This window comes from Colobus angolensis, unplaced genomic scaffold, assembly GCF_000951035.1.
Source record: "Colobus angolensis palliatus isolate OR3802 unplaced genomic scaffold, Cang.pa_1.0 Scaffold402, whole genome shotgun sequence".
Lineage (NCBI taxonomy): Eukaryota > Metazoa > Chordata > Mammalia > Primates > Cercopithecidae > Colobus > Colobus angolensis.
The window spans coordinates 604,328-629,197 of record NW_012117400.1 but is presented as its reverse complement, the minus strand read 5'-3'; the positions used below and the strand labels follow the sequence as shown (position 1 = coordinate 629,197).

Sequence of the window (24,870 nt, the reverse complement as noted above, 5' to 3'; positions counted from 1 at the left end):
GGACACATCATGCATCTTCCACTGAGCCATGGAGCTGTGTCCCTTGAGACAGGGGAAGAGGCTCCTGCTGCTGGCCACACTCCACGCCCATGTTTGAGCAGTGAAGGGCCCGGCCATGGTGACAGCTAAGATTGGTCTCGGGAGGCCAGCAGAGGCGAGGATCCTGAGTCCTAGCAACAATGTGACAACACCCAAGGGGGCCAATAGCCAGGCCTGGGAGGGTGGGTGGAAGGCCCGGGCTCTGGGAAGGGAAACATCGCTCCTAGCACCTCCCACAGTGTGACGTGGACAGGGGAAGTAAGTGTTCCGCAAAATGACAAAAGGTGCTCTTGATTTTCAGGTTTTATTTGCCTGTTATAATTCTGATATTATGTACATATATATATATACTTTTGTTTTTTGTAGAGGGCTTATCAGTAGACCAAGCACAGGCATACAGGGAGGCTGTGGCTGCTGAACAGGGCACAGCAGTGCTGGGAGAACCAATCTTTCCTTTTTTTTTGTCTGTTTTTATTTTTCCTGGGATGGGTTCATCAAAGCTAATTGCTATCAATCCTAGAAACCACCTAGGGACTCGGACATCTGCCTACACACTAGTGGTGTAAAGGGAAGGACAGGGGTACAAACTTTCAAAGTCACGGTGTATTTACATTCCCAAGGTGGGGGCAGGAGGAGGCTGAGGAAGACAATTGTTCAGACGATGGGAAGTAGGGGAGGGCAGGGCTGCTAAGGGGTCCTGGGGAGTGGGGGTGGCTGGAAGAGGCCGGCCGGTGGGCAGTGGGAGGAGGTGTGCCCGCCCCGCAGCCAGGTAGTGACGGAGGCCACTTGGATGTTGTCTGGTGGGTACTGAAGGCAGCGTGTGTTTGGGGCTCCTGAAAGCCAGCTGTGGAGCGGGCTGGGTGGCAGGAAGAGGCGGTGCTGCCAGAGTGCAATGCTGGTGGCAGGAGTGGGGGGACTCTCTGGGCTCTCCAGATGGCCTCCCTTGCCCCTGCGGCCAGCTTGCCCACCTCCCATCCCAGTTGGAGCAGAGATGGCAAAGAAAAGACAGCAGATGGCGGGGACACCGAGTTTTGTCCCCAGTCCCAGCCAGGCTGGCTGGGGAGTGGCTGGGGGAGGGGCAAGGTGCCAACTCTGGTCTTGAGGAGACCCCACCATGTCTGCCCCCAGTCAGGGAGCAAGAAAGACAGCATTTTAGAGGCCCTTTCAGGCCACCCCTACTTCTTCTCCCCCAAACCACAACCTCTCTGCCCAAATGGGCTGGCAAGGCAGCACCCAAAGGCCCCTGACATGTGGGAGATCTGCCCCCAAGCTAGGGCAAAGCAGCATGTGCCCAGGAAGGGATGCAGCTGGGTTTTGGCAATAAAGTGGGGACCGGGTGGTAAGAAGGGGATCTGAGGCAGCAAGTTCTCCTCTGCCCCAACTCCAGCCTCCCATGGGCCGGCTGGAGAGGAAGGGGCCTCGATCCCAAGGCCAGGGGCAAAGCATCTCCTGTCCTGGGCTCCACTATTCTAGGGCCACGGCAGGGTTGATGGGGGAGGTGGCCCCTGAGCTATCGTTGCCCCCTGCCGCCTCCTTCTCCTTCTTGCCACTATACTGGCCAATGAAGGAGCCATCCTCGTTGAACTGAACATCCACGCTTCCCCCATAATCGGCCAGGCTGTCGTCACTGCCCAGGGGCTTAATGTCCCCATTGAGTGATGGTTGGCTGCTGCCGAAGGCCTTCTCCTCGTTGTCACTGCGGAGGCACAAGGCAGGTGTGAGTGAGAGCACTGCCGAGCCCTGCAGGAGCCTGGCTGGGGGTGAGGCAGACGCCGCCTGCGTTCCATTTGCTTATCATGCGCTCAGGAAGAGCAGCTCTGGCCACCCTGGCAGGCAGGTCTGGGGCTGTCATCTTTGGGCATTCCCCAGATTCTGGGGACTGTGAGGGAGCAAGTGTGCATTCAGCAGGGATTACGGGGCCTGGTTCCTGTCTGGGAAACTGTCTGGGGCCTCCCTTGGGGAGATGGGAGCAGTGAAGGCATCTGCGTGGAGAGGAGGGGCTGGGGTGTGTTGGCCTCTCCCTGAAATGAGTTGCTGGGCCTGGGGACTGGGAAGTGAGAGTCCTGTCAGAGCACCGGCAGCCAGGGGACAATGGCACACCAGGCACACATTGTCTTTAGGGAGTCCCTGCTGTTGGCCCCTCCCCACTACCCCTGCCTTACCTCTCCAGGGACCTGAAGTCACCCAGCAGCACAGAGAAGAGAGAGAGGGGGTGAGATGTGAAGGCCAGGGTGGAGCTGAGTGCCAGCACCCGCTCCTGCCCCAGCTCACCTGTACTCGCCGAAGGTCTCATCTTTCATCGGTCGGGCCTCAGAGTCCACCTGGGTGTCCTCCTTATCCTTCACTGGAGACACAGAGAGGGACAGCTTCTTCTCCCACCCCAGCCTGACCCGGGGCTCCGGGCCCCTCTACGCCCTGCACCCGCAGCACTCTGTCTCAACAGCGTCCAGAGGCAACAGGCCTTGAAAGAAACCACTCGCCCCCTGTGGTCTGGCCACCACTTGCCTGTGGCCCCAACCCCGGCCTAGGAGGATGATCCCTCTGCCCGCCCCCACCATGTGCCTGTCGTCTTGTGGGGAGCTCGGAGAATCCAGGAGGCCTTGCAGAAGGGTGGAAGGGGCGAGGTGCTCCTCTCTACCCTCGGCTCCACCCCACTCACGTGGGGCTCAGAGGCTACCTGAGTATTTGCCGCCCTTGCTGCGCTTGATGAAGCAGAGGATGAGCAGGACGAGGAGCAGGAGGATGATGGCACTCACAAAGCCGATGAACCAGCCCTCAGTGGCGAAGCCAGCAGGAGGGAGCCTCACGCGGCCTGAGGGTGAGACACCAGCCCCCCGTGCTGCCGCCCAAGCCAGAACCCGACCTGAGGCCCTGAAGTATGCTCTTAAAGTCGGGGCCCTCTGGGGGCTGAGGAGTGACAGGGACAAGGAGATAGGGAAGAGGGCATCTGCAGAAAGGGCACAAAAGGGGGCTGATTGGGGGACACCCAGATTCTGGGAGGAGAAGCAGACAGGAGCCGTGGAGAGGCCTGGGCAGTAGTGGCCATTCAGGGGACAGAAGGGCATGAATTGTGCAGCCTCCATGCCTCCCTGGCAGGCAATGGCGGGCCCCCAGCGCCTCACCTGTGCCATTGGTCTTCACAGCCATCTGGTGCCGGAACATCCTCTCCTTAAACAAGTGGATCTCATAGTCAGTGTCAGGCTGCAGGTCCCACTGCGTGTAGGAGCTCTGGTTGTAGCTGACATATTGTGGCGAGAGGGAAGCCCCGCCCTTCTCTTCTGCAAAGGCGAGAGGGTAACAGTGGGGGTGACTTGGAGTGCCAGGCAGCCCTTCTGGCGCAGAGCCCCCTTCCCCACCATGCCCCAGGGTCCCCTTTCACGCTTACCTCCCAAGGCTTTGAACAAGATATGGAACCTAAAGTTGCACTGGCCCTCCTTGGGGACCCAGGAGACGACGCTGTAGTTTTCACCCGCTGTGGCTGAGATGTTGCCAAAATCTGAGATCCCTGGGGGATGCAGGGGCACGAGGAGAGTGTGGCAGCTGCCAGGCAGTCTAAGGCCCTCCCTCCTGGACCCGGCTGGCCGGGGCATCCCTGTTGGCAGGTCATTCCTCCGTCTCACCAGACAAGGCCATAGTGCCTCCTTCCCGTACGATGGCTTCACCAGGGCCCTCTTTGGTGGTGGCCTGAAGCTGGAAGCGGTACCGCAGGTGGGGACTGAGATCGGTCAGGTTGTGTGTCCGAAGTTCGGGGTCCCGAAGGTTGAAGGACAGACGCCCCTTGCCCCCCTCATCCACTGTGGGGACAGGCAGGGGTTGGCTGTGGCTGCAGCTCTGCCCCCTCCCCGTGGCCCCTCCACCTCCCTTCCCTGCTGGGGTAGTGCACGCACGGGGGTGGTAGGAGAGTACGTAGCCGGTCAGCACACCGTTGTGGCTGAGTGGGGGCTGCCAGCGCAGCAGCAGGCTGGTGTTCGACTGGCACTCCAGGTGCAACGCCTCAGGGTGGCCAGGCACTGCAGGGCACAGAACCAAGTGGCAGGTAGGTCCTCGCCCAGGTCTTGGGGGGAGGGTACGGGATGAGGCGTGGGGTGCAGGACTCACCTCCCTCTGGGGTGCTGAAGGTGAACTCGCTGGCGGGCCCCAATCCCCGCCCGTTAAAGGCCTGCACCTCCAGGTGGTAGGAGCTATAGGGCCGCAAGCCACTGAGGATGACACTGGTGGTGTTGGCGGGCACCACCACATGGTCTTTGTGGATATGTCTCTTGCTGTGCTTCCTCTGACTGCCCTCCCTCCAGTACGTCACCTGCACATGCGGACAGGAGACCTCACAGGGGCAGAAGGCACCCAGCAGGGCCCCCAGCGCACGCCCCCACCACCCTTGATGGGGACCCTCTTCTCAACCCAAGTCTTCCAGGAGAGCGGCTGACAGGTGGCAAAGCCCCCCCCACCGTCCTGTCACTTTACCTCAGTGATCACCCTCCCGGGCCCCCACACCTTCAACCCTTACATTGTATCCACGGAGGTGGCCCTTGACCTGGGCCAGGTCCACCGGCCGCCACTTGACCAGCACGGCACTTGAGTTGAGGATCTCGATGCCTTCCAGCTCAGGGATTGCCTGGGGATCTGGAAACCAGCAGTGACTTGGAAAGAGCCACAGGCTCTCACCCTAGCCCTGAGGCCAGGCCCAAGCCCCCAAACACAGAGATGGATTCGGATGTTTGATGAGGTACAGTTTGAGGAGGAGAGGTGCCTTTGCATGGTCTCAAGATCTCTCCCCGGGCTGCTTATTAGTTGCAAAGGTGAAAATCGTAGCTTATACAAAGGAGAAACCATGGCCGGGCGTGGTGGTTCACACCCATATTCCCAGCACTTTGGGAGACAGAGGCAGGTGGAACATTTGAGGTCTGGAGTTAGAGACCAACATGACCAACATGGTGAAACCCCATCTCTACTAAATAGGAAAATTAGTTGGGTGTGGTGGCAGGTGCCTGTAATCCCAGCTAATCAGGAGGCTGAGGCAGGAGAATCGCTTGAACTCGGGAGGCAGAGGTTGCAGTGAGCCAAGATCGCTCCCTTGCACTCCAGCCTGGCTGACAGAGCAAGACTCCATCTCAAAAAAAAAAAAAAAAAGGAAAGGAAAAAAAAAAAAGAAGAAACCAGAAAAAAACTTGACCGGGTACTTCAAGTTACCATCTGGTCATGTTCCAGATTCAAGGAAATGAAAGAAGCAGCATTGGCTGATACAACTGGAATACCACTGCCAATTATAGAAATGTGAAGTGTGGGGAATTTCATAACGTCGCTCTGGTTATGTAAGAGAATATCCTCACCCTTAGGAAAGGCGCACACCAGCGCTGAGAGGGGTGGACATGGGCTGGGGTGGAAGCAGGCGAGCTCCACTCTGGGCGAAGGAGCCTGCCAGATACTCACAGTCCTCTCCGGAGTAGCCGATGGTGACCTGGGGCTCTGGTCCCTTGCCCTGGCTGTTGACGGCCTGGACTTTGATCTCGTAGGGCACAAAGGTGGACGTGTTGGACACCACCAGGAAGGGGTCGCTGACAATCTGCTCCTGCCAGGGCCCTCGTGTGCCCTGAGGGCGCCACTGCACGCGGTACTGAACCTGGGGGGCGTTCCAGTCCATCCACCGGAGCGGCTGGAGGAGACCAGCAGAAGAGGAGATGGTTGGCCAAGAACACCAGCATTCTTTGGCCCGCCCCCCAGCGCAGACTGGCATGCCCAGACATCAGCCCCTTCCTTTGCACAGCCAAGGGGGAGCAACAGACACCCAGGTCATGGCCTCATGTCCCACAGGCAGCTTAGCCCAGGGACTCTCACCTTCCATGTGATGACCATATTGGTGGTCTCATTTCCTTCCCCCTTCACATCTACAGGGTTCTTCTCCGGGGCTGGAAAAGAATGTATTAACACATCAATGCTGCAGCCTCTTTTGGAGAGCCGTGAGGACTGAGGACCAAGGAACAAATGGCTCATTCTGGCACCAAGGGAGTCCAGTCCCCTCGCACTCCCCCTGGAAATTTGGAAGCAGAGGAACTTGGGCATGGCACCTCTCTCAGCCCTCCCTTCACAGCCCGGAGCCCCTTCCAGGTGGCATGGGAGTGGGTGCCACCCTGACTCACCTGCCTCAGGTGTGACCACAGTCTCAGAGACGGGACTGGGCTCCCCGGGGCCGTATTTGTTGATGGCAGTAACCCTAAAGGTGTAGTGGACATAGGGCGACAGCTTGAGGGTGGTAGAGGTCTGGTTTCCTGGAACCTTGCCCAGACTGTACCATTTTTCAGGCGCCATTTCCTTGTCCTCAAATTCAATGTCATATTCTGCCAAGAAGTGAACCAGCAATGAAGTGATTGGCGTGTGGCTTTGGGGGAAGGGCTGTGGAGGGGTTGGGTACAATCTGGGTCCCTGAGTACCCAGGCCAACTGGCATCTCCAGATTCCCATGAGGAACCGTGAGTCCCCCCAAGCCATGTCCCCCCAGGAAGGCTCCAGGAGGAGGGAGGACCCCAGGAGGGGCCAGGGCTGGCAGAGGTGATGGTAGGGTGGCACCGAGCTCAAGTCTCTTACTCTCAATGGGGGCGTTGTGGTCTTCTGCAGGACTCCAGGACACGCGCACCTGGCTCTGCGTCAGGAGGTCCAGATCGGACAGCACCAGCCGTGGCACTGGCCCGGGGCTCCCTGAGGGTGGAGAGGGTAGGTGCTTGAAAGGGCCCAGCGATGTGAGCCCCGGCCTTCTGGAGTGGAGGCTTCCACCCTAAGACTTACCCACCACCAAGAGCTGTGCCCTACTCTCCACCACATCCAGCTCGGTGCTGGCCACGCAGCTGTAGTTGCCCTGGTCGCTATAGTCCAGGCTGTGGATGACCAGGCGCCCATCCTCTATGAAGTACCTGTGGAGGAGCCATGTCTGTCCTTCCTGCCATCTGGGCTCTTCTCCCCTCCCATCCCTGCCTCCTGCCTTCTTTCCCCACTCCTGCCAGAGCCTTCCCCCTCAAAGCAAGCATGAGGCCAGAAGGTCTGGACTTCCAGCTTTTCCCACTCTGCCCCCTTTCACTGTCACTGTCCTCACTTGTCACTGTCCCCAAGCTCCTGGAGGTCTCGGCCATCCCCACGCCAGGTGATGCTGGGCTGCAAGGAGGGGTCAAAGGAGGCCTGGCACGTGAAGGTCACCCTGGAACCTTTCTTCTCGATTGCGCTGCGGGGTCCCTGCGTGATCTGAGTTGCATCTGAGAGTAATGCATGCGTGAGGAAGTCACTCTGATGTCCTCCAGAGGCCCGGACCCTCCCTCCCAGAGGCACAGACAGCCATGTGGCAAGGGTAGCCTGACCTTTAACCTTCAAGTTAGCCACAATGGTCACATTGTTTTGGTCATTGGCAGCCAGGCAGAAGTAGCGTCCGGTGTCATTGGCCTGGAGGTCTCGAATGCCCAGAGTCCCGTTGGCATAGGGGAAGAAGCGTTCATCCTGAAGCACTGTTGTCCCATCCTCGTCCAGCCTGGAGGGAGCAGGGCGGGCCTGGCTCTGACTGGCTGGCCTGGGCTCCCTGCCCTCCCTGGCTCCCTGGCCACTGGGACAGGACTTTCACCACTACCAGGACAAGACACTCACCACTGAACGCTGGGCACAGGCGCTCCAAAGGCCTTGCAGAGAAGGTAGGCGGTGCTGCCCTGGACGGCCATGTACGTCTGATTGTCCGCAGTCAGGATCTTGGCCGGCAGCTCTAGGGGAGGAACAGTCTTGAGAAACAGGGCAGGACTTGGGGCCACAGCTGGGCCAGGAGCCAGGGACCCTCTGCACGGCTTCCTCAGGCCCCCAAGAGCCCTGCAAGTCTTGCTTCCCTGCTCCCAGCTGAGGCCCCCGCCAGGCTGCGTCTCTCTCTGCCTTCAGACACTGCCCTCTGCCTCAGATGCACCTCTGGTTGCAGCCACCCAACTTTTACGTTATTCCAGGCCTAAGTAACAGTCACCTCTCCCCAAAAACCTTCCTGGCCTGGTCCCCAGCCTTCCCTGAGGTTCCAGGAGAGGTGCCACCTGGGCTGGCCTCTGTCACATCTTGTCCGTGGTGAGCCTCCACTCAGTCACAGTGACAAGGCCTTTCCCCTCTTTTTTTTTTTTTTTTTTTTTTTTTTGAGGCGGAGTCTCGCTCTGTCGCCCGGACTGGAGTGCAGTGGCGGGATCTCAGCTCACTGCAAGCTCCGCCTCCTGGGTTTACGCCATTCTCCTGCCTCAGCCTCCCGAGTAGCTGGGACTACAGGTGCCGCCACCTCGCCCGGCTAGTTTTTTTTTGTATTTTTAGTAGAGACGGGGTTTCACCGTGTTAGCCAGGATGGTCTCGATCTCCTGACCTCGTGATCCGCCCGTCTCGGCCTCCCAAAGTGCTGGGATTACAGGCTTGAGCCACCGCGCCCGGCCCGGCCTTTCCCCTCTTACATCTCCCTCGGCTATCATGAGGCTGAGTGAGATGGGGTGAAGGGTCTCAGCAAGGAGAAAGGCCAGTGCCAGCCTGGTAGGCCGAGGACACATCAGCTGCCAGCTGAGTCACTCTGGTGGCCTGGCCCAGTGGGCTTCAGGGACAGACTGGGAGTAGGAGGTAAGGAAGGGAGGGCACTCACGGACAACATGGATGTAGGCATTGGCCAGCAGGAGCCCATGCCGGTTGCGGGCCTCACATTGGGTCACCATTGTGTCACTGGGCTGCACGTTGCTCAGGATCAGGGCACCACGCTGAATCCGGTACTTCTGGTCCTTGGCCAACTCTGTGCATGCAGCAGGTGCGCCCATGGGCCCCAGCCCAGCATTGAGCTGAGCTGAGGCCCTTTCTCACCCTCTTTTTCCTCTCCCCCACAGCGCCCAGGGCTCGTCACACTCCCCACTCCTGCCTGAGGCCCTGCTCACCCTCCACAGGGATCCCGTTGATTCTCCAGGTGACCTCTGGTTGGGGCCTGCCCTGGACTTGACAGTCCAGGCGGGCAGTCTCTCCTGGCCCATATAGATGGTTCTGGGGCTTGTGCAGCCAGTACGGGGCAGCTAGGAAGAAGGGGAGAGCCAACCTGAGCCCGCAGCTGGCAGCCGGCTCTTGCCCCAGTGCAGACCCTCCCCTCCGCCATGACAGTGGGCATCATGGGCCACTGTCCCAGGAGGTCCATACCCTCCACGGTGACATAGTAGGCGTGCCGGGCACTGCCCAGTGAGTTCTCGGCCAGGCAGCGGTACTCGCCATCATCCTCCTCGCCCACTTTCAGCAGCTGCAGGGTCTTGTTGTGGTTCTGGTAGGTGACACGGTCAGCTGGCATGGGGCCGCTGGGGCGCAGCCATTTGATGGTGGGCGTGGGACTGCCCAGGAGGCAAAGGGAAGAGAGTAGAAGGGAGAGAGAACAAGGCCACTCACCCCAGCCCCCTACATCCCGCAGTGGTCTGAGCTCCCCGCTAGGGCTGCCCCACCCTGCTCTGCCCTGCCTTGGGTGCCCAGACTCACAAGCCCTCGGCGATGCACTCTAGGACCAATGGCTGCCCCTGCAAGGCCACCAGGTGGCTGCTGGAGTTGGTGGGGAAGAGCAGGCGCGGCTTCCTGTCAATCATGCTGTTGGCTGCCAGGAGAAAGTGGGTGGGTGGGCTGCCCACTCTTCCCTCCACCCCAAAATCGCAAGGCTGAGGGACTTAACACTCCAGCCAGCCCCCGGGGCCTCTGTTTCTTCCTCCTTTAAGGAGAGTGTGCTGTCTCTGCTCTCAACGCCTGGGAAGGGGTCTGGGCAGAGTAGAGGTGGGAGCCACGCTGTTCTTAAGGAAGCCTGGAGTTGTCAGATGGACCTATGTTGGGAAGGGCCATGCCTGAGGGTGAAAGGAGTCAGGGAGAGGGTACAGAGCCTTTGAGACTCACTGGCCTTGACCCGGAGGTCAATGGGCTCCTTCTGAATGATAGTCCTGGTGCCTGGGAAGTGGGCGTGGCAGATGTAGTCTGAGTGATTGTCAGAGGTGAGCACATTGGCAAAGTAGAGGTTGCCGTTCTGGCCCATCGTCACCCGCTCATCCTGCTTGATGTGCAAGATCTCTGCAGGGGGCAAGGAGGCTGAGGTTATGACCCTGTCCAGGAAGACACCCCCGCTAACACCCCGACCCCATGAGGCAGCTGCTCGCCGGCACCCACTGCTGTTCATCCAGTATATCCGGAGAGGCTCTGCACTTGGGGGAGGGTGGCAAGGCAGAACAACTGACTCCCCTTCCTCCACCTCCACGGGCTTCACTGTCTCCTTTGGCCACTTGGGGGCACCTAGAAGGGACAGACGGGCTGATTGGCCCAGATAGTGCTGGGCAGGAGAAGGGAGGCGGGGGCGGGGGGGATGGTGGGCTACCCCAGGGATGGATGAGGGGGCGAGAGGGTCAGGCCAGGAGAAAGTTCACAGAAAAGGAGGCAGACCCTCTGGATACCTTCTGGGCTCATGGCAGAGACTGGCACTTAGGGAGGCCAGGGTGAGCAGGAGGCCAGGAGGCCAGGAAAGGTTAACCCTCCACGGTTCTCAGCTCTCCCTGCCCACCCCAGGAAAGGACGGGTGGGGGGAGGCTGAGGCTGAGGTGCAGTGATGGGGGAGGGGAGCTGTGGAGGGATGCAGGAGTCACAGACCCTTCCATCATCCTGACACAGAAACCATGGCAACGGTTCCCAAGGTAACCAGAGGGGTGGGGAGGGGAGAGGAGAGCGCTCAGGAGGCAGAAAGCTCAGGGAGGATGGAATGCGAAGGGAAAACCCCAGGGAAAAGGCGACACAGATCAAGACAGAGCTGTGGGGCAAGAGAAACCAAGTCGGAGGTGGAGAGGGAGAGATGAAGAGCCAAATGGAAAAGCCAGAGAAGAGGGGCCCTGCTAAGGAGTGCTGGTGTGGACAGAGATGACTGCAGCCCGCTCGCCCCTCACCCCCACCACCTTCCCACCCAGCCATGAGGCAGGCACCAGGAAAGCCTGAGGGAGTGAAGGGGCATGAGATGACTGGAAGCGCAATGGAGACAGAGACAAGGTAAAGAAGGAGAAGACTGCACAAGAAACAAGATGGCCCAGGGGAGAAGCTGGGGCGGGGTGGAAAGCTGGCAGGGCTCCCAGGCCCCTCGCCATGAGACAACCAGCTGAGAGACAGCAGCTTCCAGCCCACACTCCCACATGAGCTCCAGGACCTGCCCTCCCTGGTCCCTGCAGTGCCTCGCACCCTCAGCCATGAGTCGGATCTCATGGGACATGGCGGTGCCCAGCTTATTGCTGGCAAAGCAGCGGTAGATGCCCTGGAACCTCTGGGCAAAGTTGCTGTTGTTGCCTGTGATGGTGAAGGAGCCAGAGTGGGGCGACTGGTACACAGTCACACCCAGCTCTTCCTTGGGTTTGAAGTGGACACCATCCCTCGTCCAGCGGAACCTGTGGGCAGAAAAAAGCCCGGAGGCCTGAGGCCCTAGAACCCAACGGGGGCTGGAACAGGCTAGAGGGACAGGTGCAAGCAGTCAGGGCCCCCAGGGGATGGACTGGGAGATGGCAAGGACTTGGGCTGATTAGCAAGGTTTGGGGCTTCTGGGCTTAGAAATTAGGCGGTTCCGGGAGGCACAAGGCCGGGGTCAGTGGCAGGCAACAGGGGCTGAGACGGCAGAGATCACTCACTGCACTTCAGGCTTGCCACTGGCCTCACACTTGAGGCTGATGTCATCTGTGGGGAAGACAACCAGGCGCCGTGGAGACTGTTCTGTGATGACAGGTGGCTCCATCACTGGAGACAGGGTGGAGAGAGCCGTGGTGAGGGTGCTGCCTGGCTGGTGTCATAGCCTCGGCCCCTGTCCCAACGTGAGGGAAGCAGGGTCCAGAGCCCTTGGAGGCCCCATGGCCACAGGGGGACGAATGGAGGGGAAGAACAAAAGAGGCTTGTGGGACATGAAAAGAGGGAAAGAAAGAAAGGGACACATGCAAAAATGTAAAGAGAGGCAGGGACAGAGGGGACAGCCACGGAAGTGACAAAGAGATGCCTGAGAAAGACAAAAAGCGTATGACAGAAAGTAGCCGGGATAACAAAAGCCAAGACACAGAAACCAAGAAGGATAAACCCCAGACAGGGGAGAAGGGACCAGAGAGAATGGCAGAGAGGAACAGTGAGGGTGACAGAGTACCCAGGCTGGGGCAGAGGCAGAACAAAGCCAGCCTTGCACAGGTGAGAGAAGCACATGGTGCTCAGGAGAGCCAAGCAGGACCCGGGCACTCAGGAGGGCGGGCATGCAGGCTCAGCCAAGGGCCCCCTTACCCCTCTTCTTGGCCTTCTTGGAAACACTCTCACCCCTCCCCAACTTACCGTGGTGTCCTTCATCTGAGAAATCCAGGCAGGCAGCGAGGGAGGGAATGGAGAGAAATACTGACAGGCAGCCCCAGAGTGGAGCAGATGGCAGGGGACATAGTAAGTTCTGCAGTCCCCCGGTGGAGAGGGAATGGCAGTAGAACCGGCCCTAGCAGTGGCAACAAGGGGGCACACGCTGGGCTGGAGCAGTGGCAGGTCAAGCCCAGGGAGATGGGACAGAGAAATGCCCAGGGGGAGGGGCTGCACTGGATAGACACGGGGTATGTAGCCCAGAGGCAGCCAGGCCATGCCTCCAGCTCTAGCAGACAGGGAGAGAGAAATTCTTGCCTTTAATAAGGAGCGTCCTTGCAGCCCCCTGGCAGGGCCTGCAGAACTAACCCCACCCGTTCAGGATGCCTTGGAAGGCACCCTCCCCTGCTCCAGCCTGCTTCCCTCCTAATCCAATTAGCACAGCTGAGTGTTTTCAATTACCAGGGCCCAGCCTTCAGAGCCCTGCTGCCCCCTCCCCCTGAAAACTATCCCAAAGGCCCTGCTGCCTCTGAGTTTCCATAGCCTGTGGGGTTGGCACCAGCCCTCCTCTTCTCCCTCCTTCCTCCCAGTCAGTCACCAAGCTCTCTGGGGCAGAGGCCAGAGCTGCTGCCCCAGCCCCAGGACTCTGCAGAGCCCTGGCCAGGGCGGCCTCGAGGAAGGGAGAAGAGGGAGGGAGGGAGCAGCAGGCTGCCTCTGAAAGCTTTGTCTCTGCAGAAGACCTCAGTGTGAAGGTCCAGGGAGGGAGGAGGGGGCTCCCTGGGGACACTGCAGAGGGCCCTGAGCTGGGGAGGGAGATGGTGACAGGGATGACAGGATGCAGAAAGCCAACTAGGTGGAGGAAGCAGGAAAAGAGACAAAGCAGGCTGGAGTGGCTGGGAGGGAGAGATGAAAGATAGGTTCCAACAGGGAGGGCCGGCTGCCTGCCACTGCCCACTGTGCCATATCAGGGTCAAGAACAAGTGCTGGTCAGTGCCCAGGGCAGCCTTGGAGCTGCCATGGCCTTTGGCCTAGTTCTGTTCTCCCCACTCCCATCTTTCTGTAGAGAATGCACAGCTTGCATTCCACTGTACAGTGTTACATTGTGTATCCACCTCTGTGTCCTCTGTGTCTAAAAGCCTCACTGGTATGTGTTTCCACTTGTGTGGCCTCTCAGTAACTCTGCTCCTTCATCCCTGTACCTGGCTTGTCTTCATGCACCTGTGTGCATGTGCCCATGTGCATCTGTGCCAGGGGAGTCTGCATGGCCGTGGCCCTCCATGTATGTGCCTAAGGGGCCAGCCACTTTACCTCCTCCAAGCCCTCACTGCCTCCCAATGCCAGGTGCCTCCCCAGCCTCTCTCTCACAGCCCCTGTCCCACTGCTGGTACAGACAGTCTTCCCAACCCCTATCCGCCAACTAATCTCTCAGTGACACTGGCCTCCTGCTTGTCCAGGCCCAGAGACAAAGGTGTCAAGGTGAGGCTGGGAAGGGACTGGAGCCTGGTAGCTCAAGAGACACAAATGCCCTCACATATGATGCCTGCCCTGTGACATGCCCCTCACACGGCCTGAGAAAACACCATCACAGTAACACCCCCCACATGCAAGTGTGCACTCACATTCAGTCCCACTCACACATACACATGACCCACTGCAATCAAATGTAGTGATCAAATACCTCCCAACCTCCACAAACCCGGCCAGTAAGTAACAGAGTGACTCACACAGTTACCCATGTAAGGAAGTCAAAATCACATTCACGAATATCTACACTCAGTCATGCTCCAGCAGCCCTGCCCCCACCCCCACCAAATAACTACACACGAAAAAGGGTCCAGAAGGCTGCTGAGCTGGGACCAGGGTTTTTCAAGCCACCTTTTCCTGTCTCAGTTCAGAGACAAGGTGGCAAGGGCCCAGGAGGAGAAAGAGAAACGGGGACAAGACTTGAACACAGGCCTTTGCACAAACCAGCTGAGGGCTGGGACAGCCCCATTCTCCTGCTGCCACACCCCTGTAGTGGGGGATGGAAGCGGAGGAGTCGGAGTGGGGCGGGCAGGGATGGGGCGGGCTAAGGAGAGCATGGAGGAGGCCCAAGACCTGGTGGCCGCGTGCCGGGTTCGCTGTCCCTGGTGCTGAAATCGCCCCAGCCGGCCGCGCCCGTCCCTGTCCATGGTGCTGACACGCCCCGCACCTTCTACCCTGCCCTTCTCTCCAGGGGTACCCAACGTCCTGGCTATGTCCTGCCCACCCAGTGCCCAGGAAAGGCCAAGGAGAGGAGTCAGAGTGCGGAACAAGGAGAAGGTGAGGAGGCAGAAGATAAAGAGGGGCACAACATAGCGGTGAAGGGAGGCGCCCAGGTTCCCTTCAGCTACTCACATTCCTCGGGGATCTGGATAAGCAGGCAGGGGCTGCAGAGGAGGAGAGGCCACACGTACCGCAGCGCCACGACCATCTTTCCCGGCGGCACCGCGCAGCACAGCCAGCCGGGCTCGGTTCAAGCTCCGGCAGCAGGGGAAGGGGTCTGGTGGTCGGCTTGGGGCGGGAGCTGGGAGTGGGGGCACTGGGAGAGGGGAGAAGGGAAGGGAAGGGTGGGGGAAGAGAGACGAGAGAACGGAGGGACGTTAGTGACTAACATCTGGGTAAGCCCGGGCTCTTGGTCCCGCCCTCAGCCCCGCCCCCAGCTGGCCGGCTTCTCCAGCCGTCCCCTCCCCATCCGCACCCCTCCCCACCTTGGAGGGAGAAATATGGAAGAGATAGCCCGGGCTGGGCCTCCAGGTTGCCTTTTATTCCCTCTCTACTCCCTGTCTGCACCTTTCCTGCCAGCTGCCTCCCCAGCACCAACTTGTTGCCCCATCAGCTCCCCTGTGCATGGCACAGGCCACTGTGTGCACAACGTCCCCGTATGTGTCTGCATGTGCCTGTGAGCAGGTGTCCGTGGGCATGTGTGTGGTTGTAGATCTGCATGCAGGGAGTGAGCTGAATGTGAGCTGCTATTTCTGTGGCGTGTTTTCTCTGGGAGGGGTTGCACTCATGAGTGGGTGTGTTAGTATGTGTGCCTGAGGGAATCAACACACAAGTCTGCTAGCTACGTGTGTCTTTCTGTGTGTCTTTATGTATCTGTGGGGAAGAATCCCTGTATCTATTATCTCTGTGTGCACATATATGTAGAGAAGAACTCTTCTTGCACTCACATTGCTATAGTTTTCAGAGCCAACTGATGCCTGGGTGCTGTACAGCCCTAAAAAGCTAATGGGGGGCTTGGGAAATGGGATAGAGAAGGGAGGAAAGTGGTCCAAGATGGCTGCATTTCACAACATAGTTTCAGGAAAATGAAGAAAGAATGGAGAAAGGGCCAGGCGTGGTGGCTTATGCCTGTAATCCCAGTACTTTGGGAGGCTGAGGCAGGTGGACCACTTGAGGGCAGGAGTTTGAGACCAGCCTGGCCAACATGGTGGAACCCTGTCTCTACTAAAAATACAAAAAAAAAAAAAAAAAAAAAGAAAAGAAATTAGCCAAAGTGGTGGGCGCCTGTAATGCCAGCTACTTGGGAGGCTGAGGCACGAGAGTCACTTGAGCCTGAGAGGCAGAGGTTGCAGTGAGCCAAGACCGTGCCACTGCACTCCAGCCTGGGTGATGGAGTGAGACTCTGTCTAAAAATAAAAATAAAAATAAAAGGCTGGGCGCAGTGGCTCATGCCTGTAATCCCAGCAATTTGGGAGGCCGAGGTGGGTGAATCACCTGAAGTCAGGAGTTCAAAACCAGCCAGGCCAACATGGTGAAACCCTGTCTCTAGTAAAAATACAAAATTAGGGCCGGGCACGGCGGAGGCTGCAGTGAGTAGAGATTGTGCCATTGCACTCCAGCCTGGGCAACAGAGCAAGACTCTGTCTCAAAAAGAAAAAGTTAGCCTGGTGTGGTGGTGCATTCCTGTAATCCCAGCTACTCGGAAGGTTGAGGCAGGATAATCTCTTGAATCCAGGAGGCTGAAGTTGCAGTGAGCCAAGATCACACCATTGCACTCCAGCCTGGGCAACAAGAGAGAAATTCCATGAAAGAGAGAGAGAGAGAGAGAGAGAGGGAGAGAAGGAAAGAAAGAAAGAAAGAAAGAAAGAAAGAAAGAAAGAAAGAATGGGGAAGGAAGCCTTCCCTTGAGAATTGGTGTGGGAGATGAGAGAAAGGAGGAAAACAGCCCCCCTGCTGCTCCTCAGCCCCCTGGAGGGCAAGAGAGGCCACTGAGGCCTCCTCCCTTCCAGATGTTCCAGGTTAGGGTCAGGACAGGGGTCAGGACAAGCTCTGGGACATTTTCTTTTTTTTTTTTTTTTGAGACGGAGTCTCCCTCTGTTGCCCAGGCTGGAGTGCAGTGGCCGGATCTCAGCTCACTGCAAGCTCCGCCTCCCGGGTTTACCCCATTCTCCTGCCTCAGCCTCCCGAGTAGCTGGGACTACAGGCGCCCGCCACCTCGCCCAGCTAATTTTTTGTATTTTTTTAGTAGAGATGGGGTTTCACCGTGTTAGCCAGGATGGTCTCAATCTCCTGACCTCGTGATCCGCCCATCTCGGCCTCCCAAAGTGCTGGGATTACAGGCTTGAGCCACCGCGCCTGTCCAGGACATTTTCTGTGAGAGTGTTTCTGACACTTCTTGTGTGTCTCAAAGTCCCAACTTCTAGGTCTTTGTCTGAGTCTTCAGAGCTCAACTGCTGCATGTGTCCACCCCAAACCCAAGCCACACCAACCATGTCCACATCCACCTACAAGTAAGGTGACCCAAAGACTAAGGGTCTGAAAGAGGGGGCTCCTCTGACAATGACAAGAAGAGGAAACAGACTCCCAAGTGGCCAGACCACTTCAATTACAAACAGGAAGTGGTTAAAGTGCAAGTGAGGAAAGAAAACGTGTTGTTAGGTGACAGAGCTTGGAGGCTGAAGTCCCAGACTGGATGCTTTCATTTAATCCATACTGCACATCCTCCCTCTGCCCAGCCAGGACCTTATCAAAGCGGGTACCAAGTCTCAGCAGGAACACTGAAAGGATGGTAGAGAAGTCAGCCATGCTGTGCTAAGGCTCTGGGCCCTGTCAGTTTTGTGTAACAGAGTCACCCAAGAAGAGCTGTGAATGCAGCAGATCCTGTGGGGACTCTGGGCAGGAGCTTGCTGCAGAGGGTGGTGGAGATGACTTGGAGGCTAAGAAGTGTGATTCCCAACCTGCAAGAGCTGGACCAGGGCCCAGAAGGGAGGAGCAACAGTGGATCTGTTCCACCCCAGCCTCTCCCCACAAAGCCAGTGGATCAGGGGAGGCCCCAGGCAGCACTGGCCTCAACTTCAAGGCCTGTAGGAGCAGTAGGAGACTCAGATCAGAGAGCAGATGATCAAACAGCAGCCTTGGGAGCTCTGAGCATTGGTCTTAGGAGGGGGAGGGGAGGAAACTGGAGCAAGGAGAAGCTCAAAGAAGGGCCCTCTTGCATGTCAGAGGCTTGGGTGCTCTGGAGGTTGATGATTTCTGCCACACAAGTTCCTCTATTTGTCCTCCAAATCTAGAATCCTGGAATGGTGTGTGGCATGTACACTCAGGGGAAATACAGTATCCCCAAATCCCCGGTCCCCACTGCCTGCCGCATCCCGGCGCTATCTTATCTTCCCACAGGCTCATATCCAACTTCTTTTTTGGTCTCCCAGTATTTGCCACCCAGCTTTCCACCGCCCTGGGCACTTGGGAGACAGGCAGGAAGCAGCCAGAAGGTTGCAAGGCATAACAGCTGGGAGGGGGCGCTCCCTCTTCCCCTCCCACTGCTGCTGGGTCTCTGATCTCTCACCGTTCCTCAGGCAATTACAGAGCAAGCGGCTAGGGTTGTCAGCTCAGCAGGCCCTCTACCCCCCACCAGCACCACCAAGGGCAAAGGAGCGGGGAGGGGGGGTGTTCCACAGATGGAGCCAAGGCCGGGTCTGCCAAGGGTAACAGACAGAGTGACAAGAGGCAGGAGGGAGAAGGAGACAAAGACAGACGTAGGAAGACAGCGCTAACCACGATGGAGACGGTTAAGGAGGTGGGGAAATTCAGAAACGGAGACCCAGGCAGCAGGGAAAGGGAGAGAAGAGGAAATCGGAGCACAAAGGGTGAGAGGCAGCCGCAGAGAGCACTGCTGAGAAATGGCAGAAAGAGCGAGAAGAGTGAGGGGTGGGGGTGGGCGTGTGCACGTGCGCGTGCGCACAGGCCGCCTGCACAGCGTCCTTGTCCCTAGGGGCTGTGCCAGGCAAGGGGCGGGGAGGAAGGAAGATGGGCCTGGGTCAGTGGAGGGGCTTCCCAGTGTGGACGTCATGCTGGCCTGGGAGCAGGGTAGAGACAGACAGAGGGCGGAGAAGCTGTGAGCTGGGGCCAGAAGAGCCTACACTGGGCAAGGGACGGCTGTGAGACGGGATGAATGGTGCACTGCTGGCTGAGCCATGCCATGCCAGGGAACAGGTGGCGGGTTTCCTGCTGTGGGTAGAGACGGGAGAGGGAGAAGCACCCAGAAGATCCCAGGGAAGCCTTCCAATATTGCTGCTGGCTGGGAGTAAGTGGCCACTTGGCTGGAGGAGACGCACATGTGTTAGGCCGACAGTGAGCATGTGTGACCATGCACTGAGTGGACAGTAGCCACTGTGCTGGGGCAGCTGAATGTGGGGCCGTTCCTGAGTAAGTCCGGTCCCAAACCCATCCTCCCTGGTGGGAAAGGACCAGGGAGGCAAGGGTCAGGCCCAGCAGCCTACAGGGAAGGGTTCAGCCCCAGAAGAGCCTTGCCCCATCCCACCCTACCTGGCCTCCCACTATGACTGCAGGTCCCTCAGGGACTCCTCTGTCCTCTGCTCCAAAATGCTTGCTTCCATCTGATGGGAAGCAGCTTGCCAGTGAGGGACCTGGGAGGTCATGGAGCCTGGCTAGACCTGGGGTGACTGCCTCCTCTCTGAAAACACACACACACACACACACACACACACCATCACCACCACCACCACCACACACCTTGGGAAGGGAACCTCCAGCGGTGCCCTGCACACCTGCCTGTCAGTTCTCAGGTTCTGCCTGGAGTTCCTCTCAAAGGAGAAGCAACAAGAGGGCCCTTCAACAGCACAGCAGAGCTTCCCCGGCTTCTCCTGCCCTTGTCTTCTGGGGACATGGTGCCTGGTGACCCAATGGGCCAGAGTGAGGGTGGGGCTGGGGGCTCAGCACAGGGCACATGACAGGGTCAGAGTGCGGTGCTAAGCCCATATGCTTGCAGGCCTGGGAGCCTGCGGGTCTTTTGTGCCTGTTGGTGTGTATATGATGGTGTGGGTGTCACTGACACCCCTTGCACTGTGTCTATTTAAGGCTCCCGCTGGCCCTCCCCCTGAGGCTGTGGCTGGCAGGTTTCTATGGTGATGCAGCCCAAGTCCCTCGGTAGCAGAGGTGGGGGAGCCAGAGGTGAGGAAGCCAAGGAAAGCCTTGTTGTGTGTTATGTAGACAGCACATAAAGGGGGCTGCTCCAGGGAGCCCCCACAGGTACCTGTGGGCCCAGAAGTCCTTTATGACTGCTACTTAGTCCCTGTACTCCCCACCTCACCCCTTCCTAAGGGGGTACCCCCCAGAGAGTGAGCCTTCAGCCCCCTCATCTCGCCTGAGGCTTTAGTCTCCAAGGCAACTACAGCTCACCTGTCATGGACCATTCTCCTTAAAAGATGGAGAGAAGAGACAGAGGTTTACCCTTTGTGGGGGTGCAGGGAGGACGATCTTGACTACTGGGAAAGGGAGGGAGGAGCCCCACTCCATCCCCACCATCACATCCCTCTGTGGTCTGTTCTATTAAATCAACCCTCAGCGTGGACTTACCACATACCAGAAAGTCTCATGAGCACTTCCACGCACATCCACTCATCTCCTCCCCAGATTTGCCCCAGGGAGGGAGGTGCTATCATCATCCCCATTTTACAGATGAGAAATGGAGGCTCAGAAAACTGGAAACTGTGTCCAAGATCACAGAGCTGGCACTGGCTCTCAGCAGGGGTGGGGTTCAAGAGGGCATGGTGGCTCCCCAAGTTGCCTCTCAGAGGCTCTGGCACCCTAATATGTGTGCCTGCTAGGCTTCCCAGGGGACCAGTGGCCTGAGCAAGGATGGCCTCCAAGTCATCCTGCCCCACGGGGAGGGCTTATTTGCCAGGCAGATGGCAGGCAAATGTTGGGGGCAGGGAGTGACATCTTGGGATGGAGGCCATGCGAAAGAAGGATGTGATCAACATCACGTCTCAGCACAGGGCTGAAGCCTGACACCAAACAAACCCCCAAGTCCCCCACCCAGGTACTCAGTCCAAGAGAAGGCCAACTCCTTTCCCTTTTGGGTTTGGGGACAGGCTGGTTTCTTGGTCCCCTCTTCTGCTGTCTGGAATCTGGACTTTTTCTGATACCTTTTTTGCAACCAGAGGCTCCAGAACCCCTCCCAGAGAGGCCCGTCTCCAATCAGCACTTAGGGACAGCAGTAGACCCATTCTTGTGTCGAAGGGGATACTGATGCCCAGCAGGCGGCAAGGCTTCAGCCTCCCAGACCCCTAGCAGGCCAGAGAAATGAGGTGGCAGCAAAAATAGGGCTCCTCTCAGGCCCCGGGCCTCCTCAGTGAGCTAGGATAACCCTAGTACTAGAGGGGACTTCAGGGGTCAGGCCAGAAGGAACAGAGTGCATCCAGTTCCTGGGGCTGTGGCCTGAAAAGCAGAGCAGGGAGGGAGTCGAGCCTGGGGCAGGGAGAGGCCCTGGCCCACATCAGTCCTGGAACACCTAGCCTGTGTTGGTTTGAGGGGGCGGACTGGAGGTGCCTGGAAACAGCTCAGACACTGCCAGGCCCCACCGGCCCCCTCCAGGGGCCCCACTCCCAAATGGTTAAAGGGCAGAGGGGGACACAGGAAGCCCGGGGGCGGACAATGGAGCCTCTGTGATCCCCAGGGCTTGGGCATTCCTAAGTCATGAACACAGACGCAGATGGCTGGGGGAGAGGGCCACAGGGAACCCCCCTCCACTGAAGCACAGCCTGGGTTGGCCAGAGGCTCTGTCCCCATATCATGCAGCGCTGCTTCCAGCCACTGCAGCCACCACCCTCAGCCCCACCCCTTCCCAGCACAGGCCCTGTTGGGGCATCTGAGGAGACCCACGTGGCCACATGACAATATCTGTGTGCATGCTGGCTCATGAACACACACATGCATGCAGCCAAATATATGGCCCCACCCAGACAAACAGGAATACTGGAAGTTACACACACACAAATACACAAACACAAGCAGAGACACAAACCCCACACATGCAGATAGGAAGACTGCCTGGCTGGAGGGCTGGGGGCGGACGGGCTCCCGGGACTCAGTCCCTTTCCTTCAAGCTCCACTCTCAGACCCACACTGGGATGGACGGGCTCAGAAGTCCTCCTTGGCCAAGTGCATGGAGCCCAGGATGCTGCCACCCTCCTGCCCCACCCAACCCCTGGCCCGCGCAGCTGCCCCTGCTGGGCATGAGGGCCAGAGATGAGCAGGAGCTGCTGACTGGCAGTGGCTGGGCACTCCCTCTGCAGCTTTCCAACCTGGGAAGAACAGGGGGGCCTGGGGAGGGGGCCACTGGACAAAGAAAAGCTTCTAGAAAGAACAGCGGCCAGACCCTTCCCGGCTCCTCCCTCTATTTCCAGCCACAGCCTTCAGGAAGCCACAAAGACCCTGTTGATATCTGGGGAAGAGGCAGGCTGGGCAGGCTACCTCCCCCAGTGCTTGTCTGGCTGGTACTCACCAGGCACCCCCCATCCAGCCTTCCACTCAGACAAGGCCCCCATGGGGGGTCTGGGCCCAACCCTAAGGCATAGAGTCCAGCAGAGGGGTGCTGAGTGGCTGCTGGACAGGGCACAACCTCAGGGCCTTCAAGGGTGAGGCAGGGGCAGCTAGGGGGGCAGGGAGAGGAGCAGAGTGGTGGAAGACAGACAAAAGGGTAAGCAGAGAGATGGAGCAGAGCCCTGACAGGAAGGGGGAAGAGGGGAGGGAGGGCCAGGCAGACAGAGGCAGAGGGAGGAGACAGGGAGTGGTGTACCCCATCCCTGGCAGCAGCAGACTTCTTCCTAGAAGGAGGGGGAAGGTGACGGCCCTGGGGGTGGGGCGCAGGGAGACGTGGGAGGCTTCAGAGGAGAGAGCTGCGGGGCGGGGGAAGCAGGAGAGGGAGGTGTCCGGGATGGGCCAGATCAGAGCAAGTAAGAGCGACTGTGAGGGCAGGGATGCTGCAGGCCCATTCCAGATGGCCCCACCCAGGGACCCAACCCCAGCCCATCGTGGGAGCAGAGGACAGGGCAATGAGCACCCTGCTGGGGACCCTAGAGGGGCATCCAGACCCCCTCCCTCCTCCACTGTCTGAACCATGGGGGATGGGGGGCACGGCCCCCACTCATGCCCACAGAGGGAGGCCTGGCAGACCAGGGGCTTGGCTGGGATCCCCATCCTTGCAGACTTCCTCACAGGACCCCACCCCTACCCCGTGTTCTCCCGTGAACGTGCCCTCCTGGAGCCTGGGCCACTCTGCAAGGCCACATCGCCCTCACACCCAGAAAAGCACCCAGTTGCAGCCATTTCGAGCTTTGAAAGGGATCTTGGTGATCAAGGAACCTACCCCCATGGGAAAGGGACTGACTGTCGCAAGTCCTTGGGCTGGGGGCTGGCCAGTATGGCACACAGGCCTGTCTCTTCGACCCTCACGGGCCAGTCCTGGCCAGGTGCACACCAAGGAAGGCGCCAGCTGTAGGTCCAGTGGTGGAAAGGGCTCAGACCTGGGAGAGGTCGATTGGGGGCACAACCTGGGCACTCTGCTCACTGTAGCAGCCTTCAGGCCAGGCCCTTCCTCATTCTCTGCCTCCCTTTTCCCTTCAGATAATCATCAAGAAAAAAAGAAAACAAGTGACACCCCACGAAGACAGGGACAATGCTGGTCCAGTGTGTCACTGTCTCTTCCATGGGCAGCCCAGAGCCTGGCCCAAAGGAGCACTGGCAGTGAGCAGCTGCCAGTGACTGCCCATCGCTGGGATGCTTAGCGCCCAGGTAGGGAAGCTCTTCACTGGTTGCAGGGCAGGGGACCCCGCCACCTTGAAGCGCTGATTGTCCTCCTGATGCTCAGCAGGGGGCTGGCAGCTGGGAACGGGGGGAGGAGCCTTTTAGGAGTGTGGTGTAGCAAACCAGGGAGGCTGGGGCGTGCTGAACGTGTTTCCCTCTTGGTGATCAGATCACCAGCAATTCTTAATTTCTTTTGTTCTTTTCTGTATATTTCAAGTGTCCTACAATAAGATGTATTATTTTTGGGATCATACACACACAAACATCAATAAATATGGAGAGAGACTCAGATGCAGCAGAGAGAAATGACCAGGAGCCAGGGAGGTGGGAAGGTCCCAGGCCCAACCCTGCCCCGAACTTCCCATGTGGCCAAGACAGCTGAGTCCTCAAAGGCTCTGGGGCCCACAGGTGTGCACATGCCGGGCTGCATGGGAGCTGTGCCAGGGAAGAGGCCGGGCTGGGCCAAGTCCCACCACCTGCAGCAAGGAGCCGATGGGAGGGGAGAGGCCCTGGGGAGGCCCCCGACTCAGAAAGATGACACTGGGCAGCAGCCCCCAGGGAAAGAAGGGAGGACTGCACTGATTTACGTCAGGGCCACGTGAGTCAGCAGAGATGGCACTGGGCTGCCCCGATGCCCCTGCCCTCAGGGTGGGGTTAACAAGGGCAGGGTGGGGGGTGCCAGGCCCCACTCCTTCTGGGGAAGGGGCAGATGGCTCTAGGCCTGCCTTCCTGAGAGGGGCAGTGATAGGTGGGGGGTCCAGATACCCTGTCGGGGGCAATGGATTGTAGTACGTGTTCTTTGCAATCACTGCCAACCAAGAGGCCCCAAAAGTCTGACCTGGAAAGGAAGGAATAGGAATCGCTGACCCCTCCCATAACCGCACAGAGATGGGAAGATGTGGCAGTGGGCAAAAGACCTGCAATGCGCAGGAACCCCCTGAGCCAGTGAGGCCCACCTTCCTCACTCCGACCTAATGGACCCTACCTGATGGACACCCATGCACGGGAGGCGCAGCAGTGTGTGCCTGAACCGACCTCACCCACTGCAGCCGTGACTGGCCACAGAGCCTGTGGAAACGGGCTCCAGAGGTGCCCTGCGCCTCCAGGGAGGAGCCCCTGGTTCTGTGGCAGGTTTTCAGGTGAGCCCGGAGGAGCCCAGGCTGGGATTTGGAAAGAAGAAGGAGGAGAACAAAGCCCCCCCAACCTTGGGGCGGAGGGGCAGGCAGCGCCCAGTCCCGTTCACTCCCTTCCCCCTATTGCAGGGGCGGCTTATTCCAATCTCCCCCTCACCACGCAGTCAGCCGGGGTTTTCAACCAAACTGGGCTCTCAGCTGGGGATGAGGGGGCAGCCACGCCCAGGGCCACACCCCACGGCGGCCGGTGGGACAGCGCTCGGCCCGATCTGGCTTCTTTTCTCAGACAAGCA

At 58.7% G+C, this 24,870-nt stretch overlaps 1 protein-coding gene and 1 pseudogene across 3 annotated transcripts; one reads left to right on the top strand and one right to left on the bottom strand.

The window, feature by feature from the left end:
• Positions 1-329: 329 nt before the first annotated feature.
• On the bottom strand, positions 330-15,035 carry L1CAM (L1 cell adhesion molecule). Of its 3 annotated transcripts, XM_011955876.1 has the most exons (28): positions 14,751-15,035; positions 12,363-12,377; positions 11,684-11,789; positions 11,244-11,446; positions 10,194-10,316; positions 9,927-10,097; positions 9,525-9,636; positions 9,198-9,382; positions 8,945-9,076; positions 8,662-8,805; positions 7,659-7,770; positions 7,379-7,545; positions 7,120-7,276; positions 6,816-6,940; positions 6,618-6,728; positions 6,174-6,371; positions 5,872-5,942; positions 5,467-5,689; positions 4,544-4,659; positions 4,138-4,339; positions 3,927-4,049; positions 3,660-3,833; positions 3,425-3,544; positions 3,162-3,317; positions 2,717-2,851; positions 2,311-2,383; positions 2,202-2,213; positions 330-1,735 (listed from the first exon to the last, which is right to left on the bottom strand). In XM_011955876.1, exons 1-28 carry the CDS (start codon positions 14,824-14,826, stop codon positions 1,504-1,506), a joined length of 3,774 nt encoding a protein of 1,257 aa, XP_011811266.1. In that variant the 5' UTR covers positions 14,827-15,035; the 3' UTR covers positions 330-1,503. The 3 variants fall into 3 exon arrangements, with proteins under 3 accessions (XP_011811266.1, XP_011811267.1, XP_011811268.1); XM_011955877.1 differs by lacking the exon at positions 2,202-2,213; XM_011955878.1 differs by lacking the exons at positions 2,202-2,213; positions 12,363-12,377 and having other exon boundaries at positions 14,751-15,017.
• A 7,540-nt stretch (positions 15,036-22,575) lies between these two features.
• The window catches only part of LOC105521653, a 27,551-nt pseudogene continuing 25,256 nt past the window's right edge, over positions 22,576-24,870 (top strand).

What these genes read in the sequence shown, in the direction of transcription:
- L1CAM (XM_011955876.1), bottom strand. Translation starts at nt 14,826, where the DNA reads ATGGTCGTGGCGCTGCGGTACGTGTGGCCTCTCCTCCTCTGCAGCCCC. An exon ending in AGTGGCAAGCCTGAAGTGCA is followed by an intron (nt 11,447 to 11,683) that starts GTGAGTGATCTC and finishes TTCTGCCCACAG; the next exon opens with GTTCCGCTGGACGAGGGATG. An exon ending in TGACCTCCGGGTCAAGGCCA is followed by an intron (nt 9,637 to 9,926) that starts GTGAGTCTCAAA and finishes TTCTCCTGGCAG; the next exon opens with CCAACAGCATGATTGACAGG.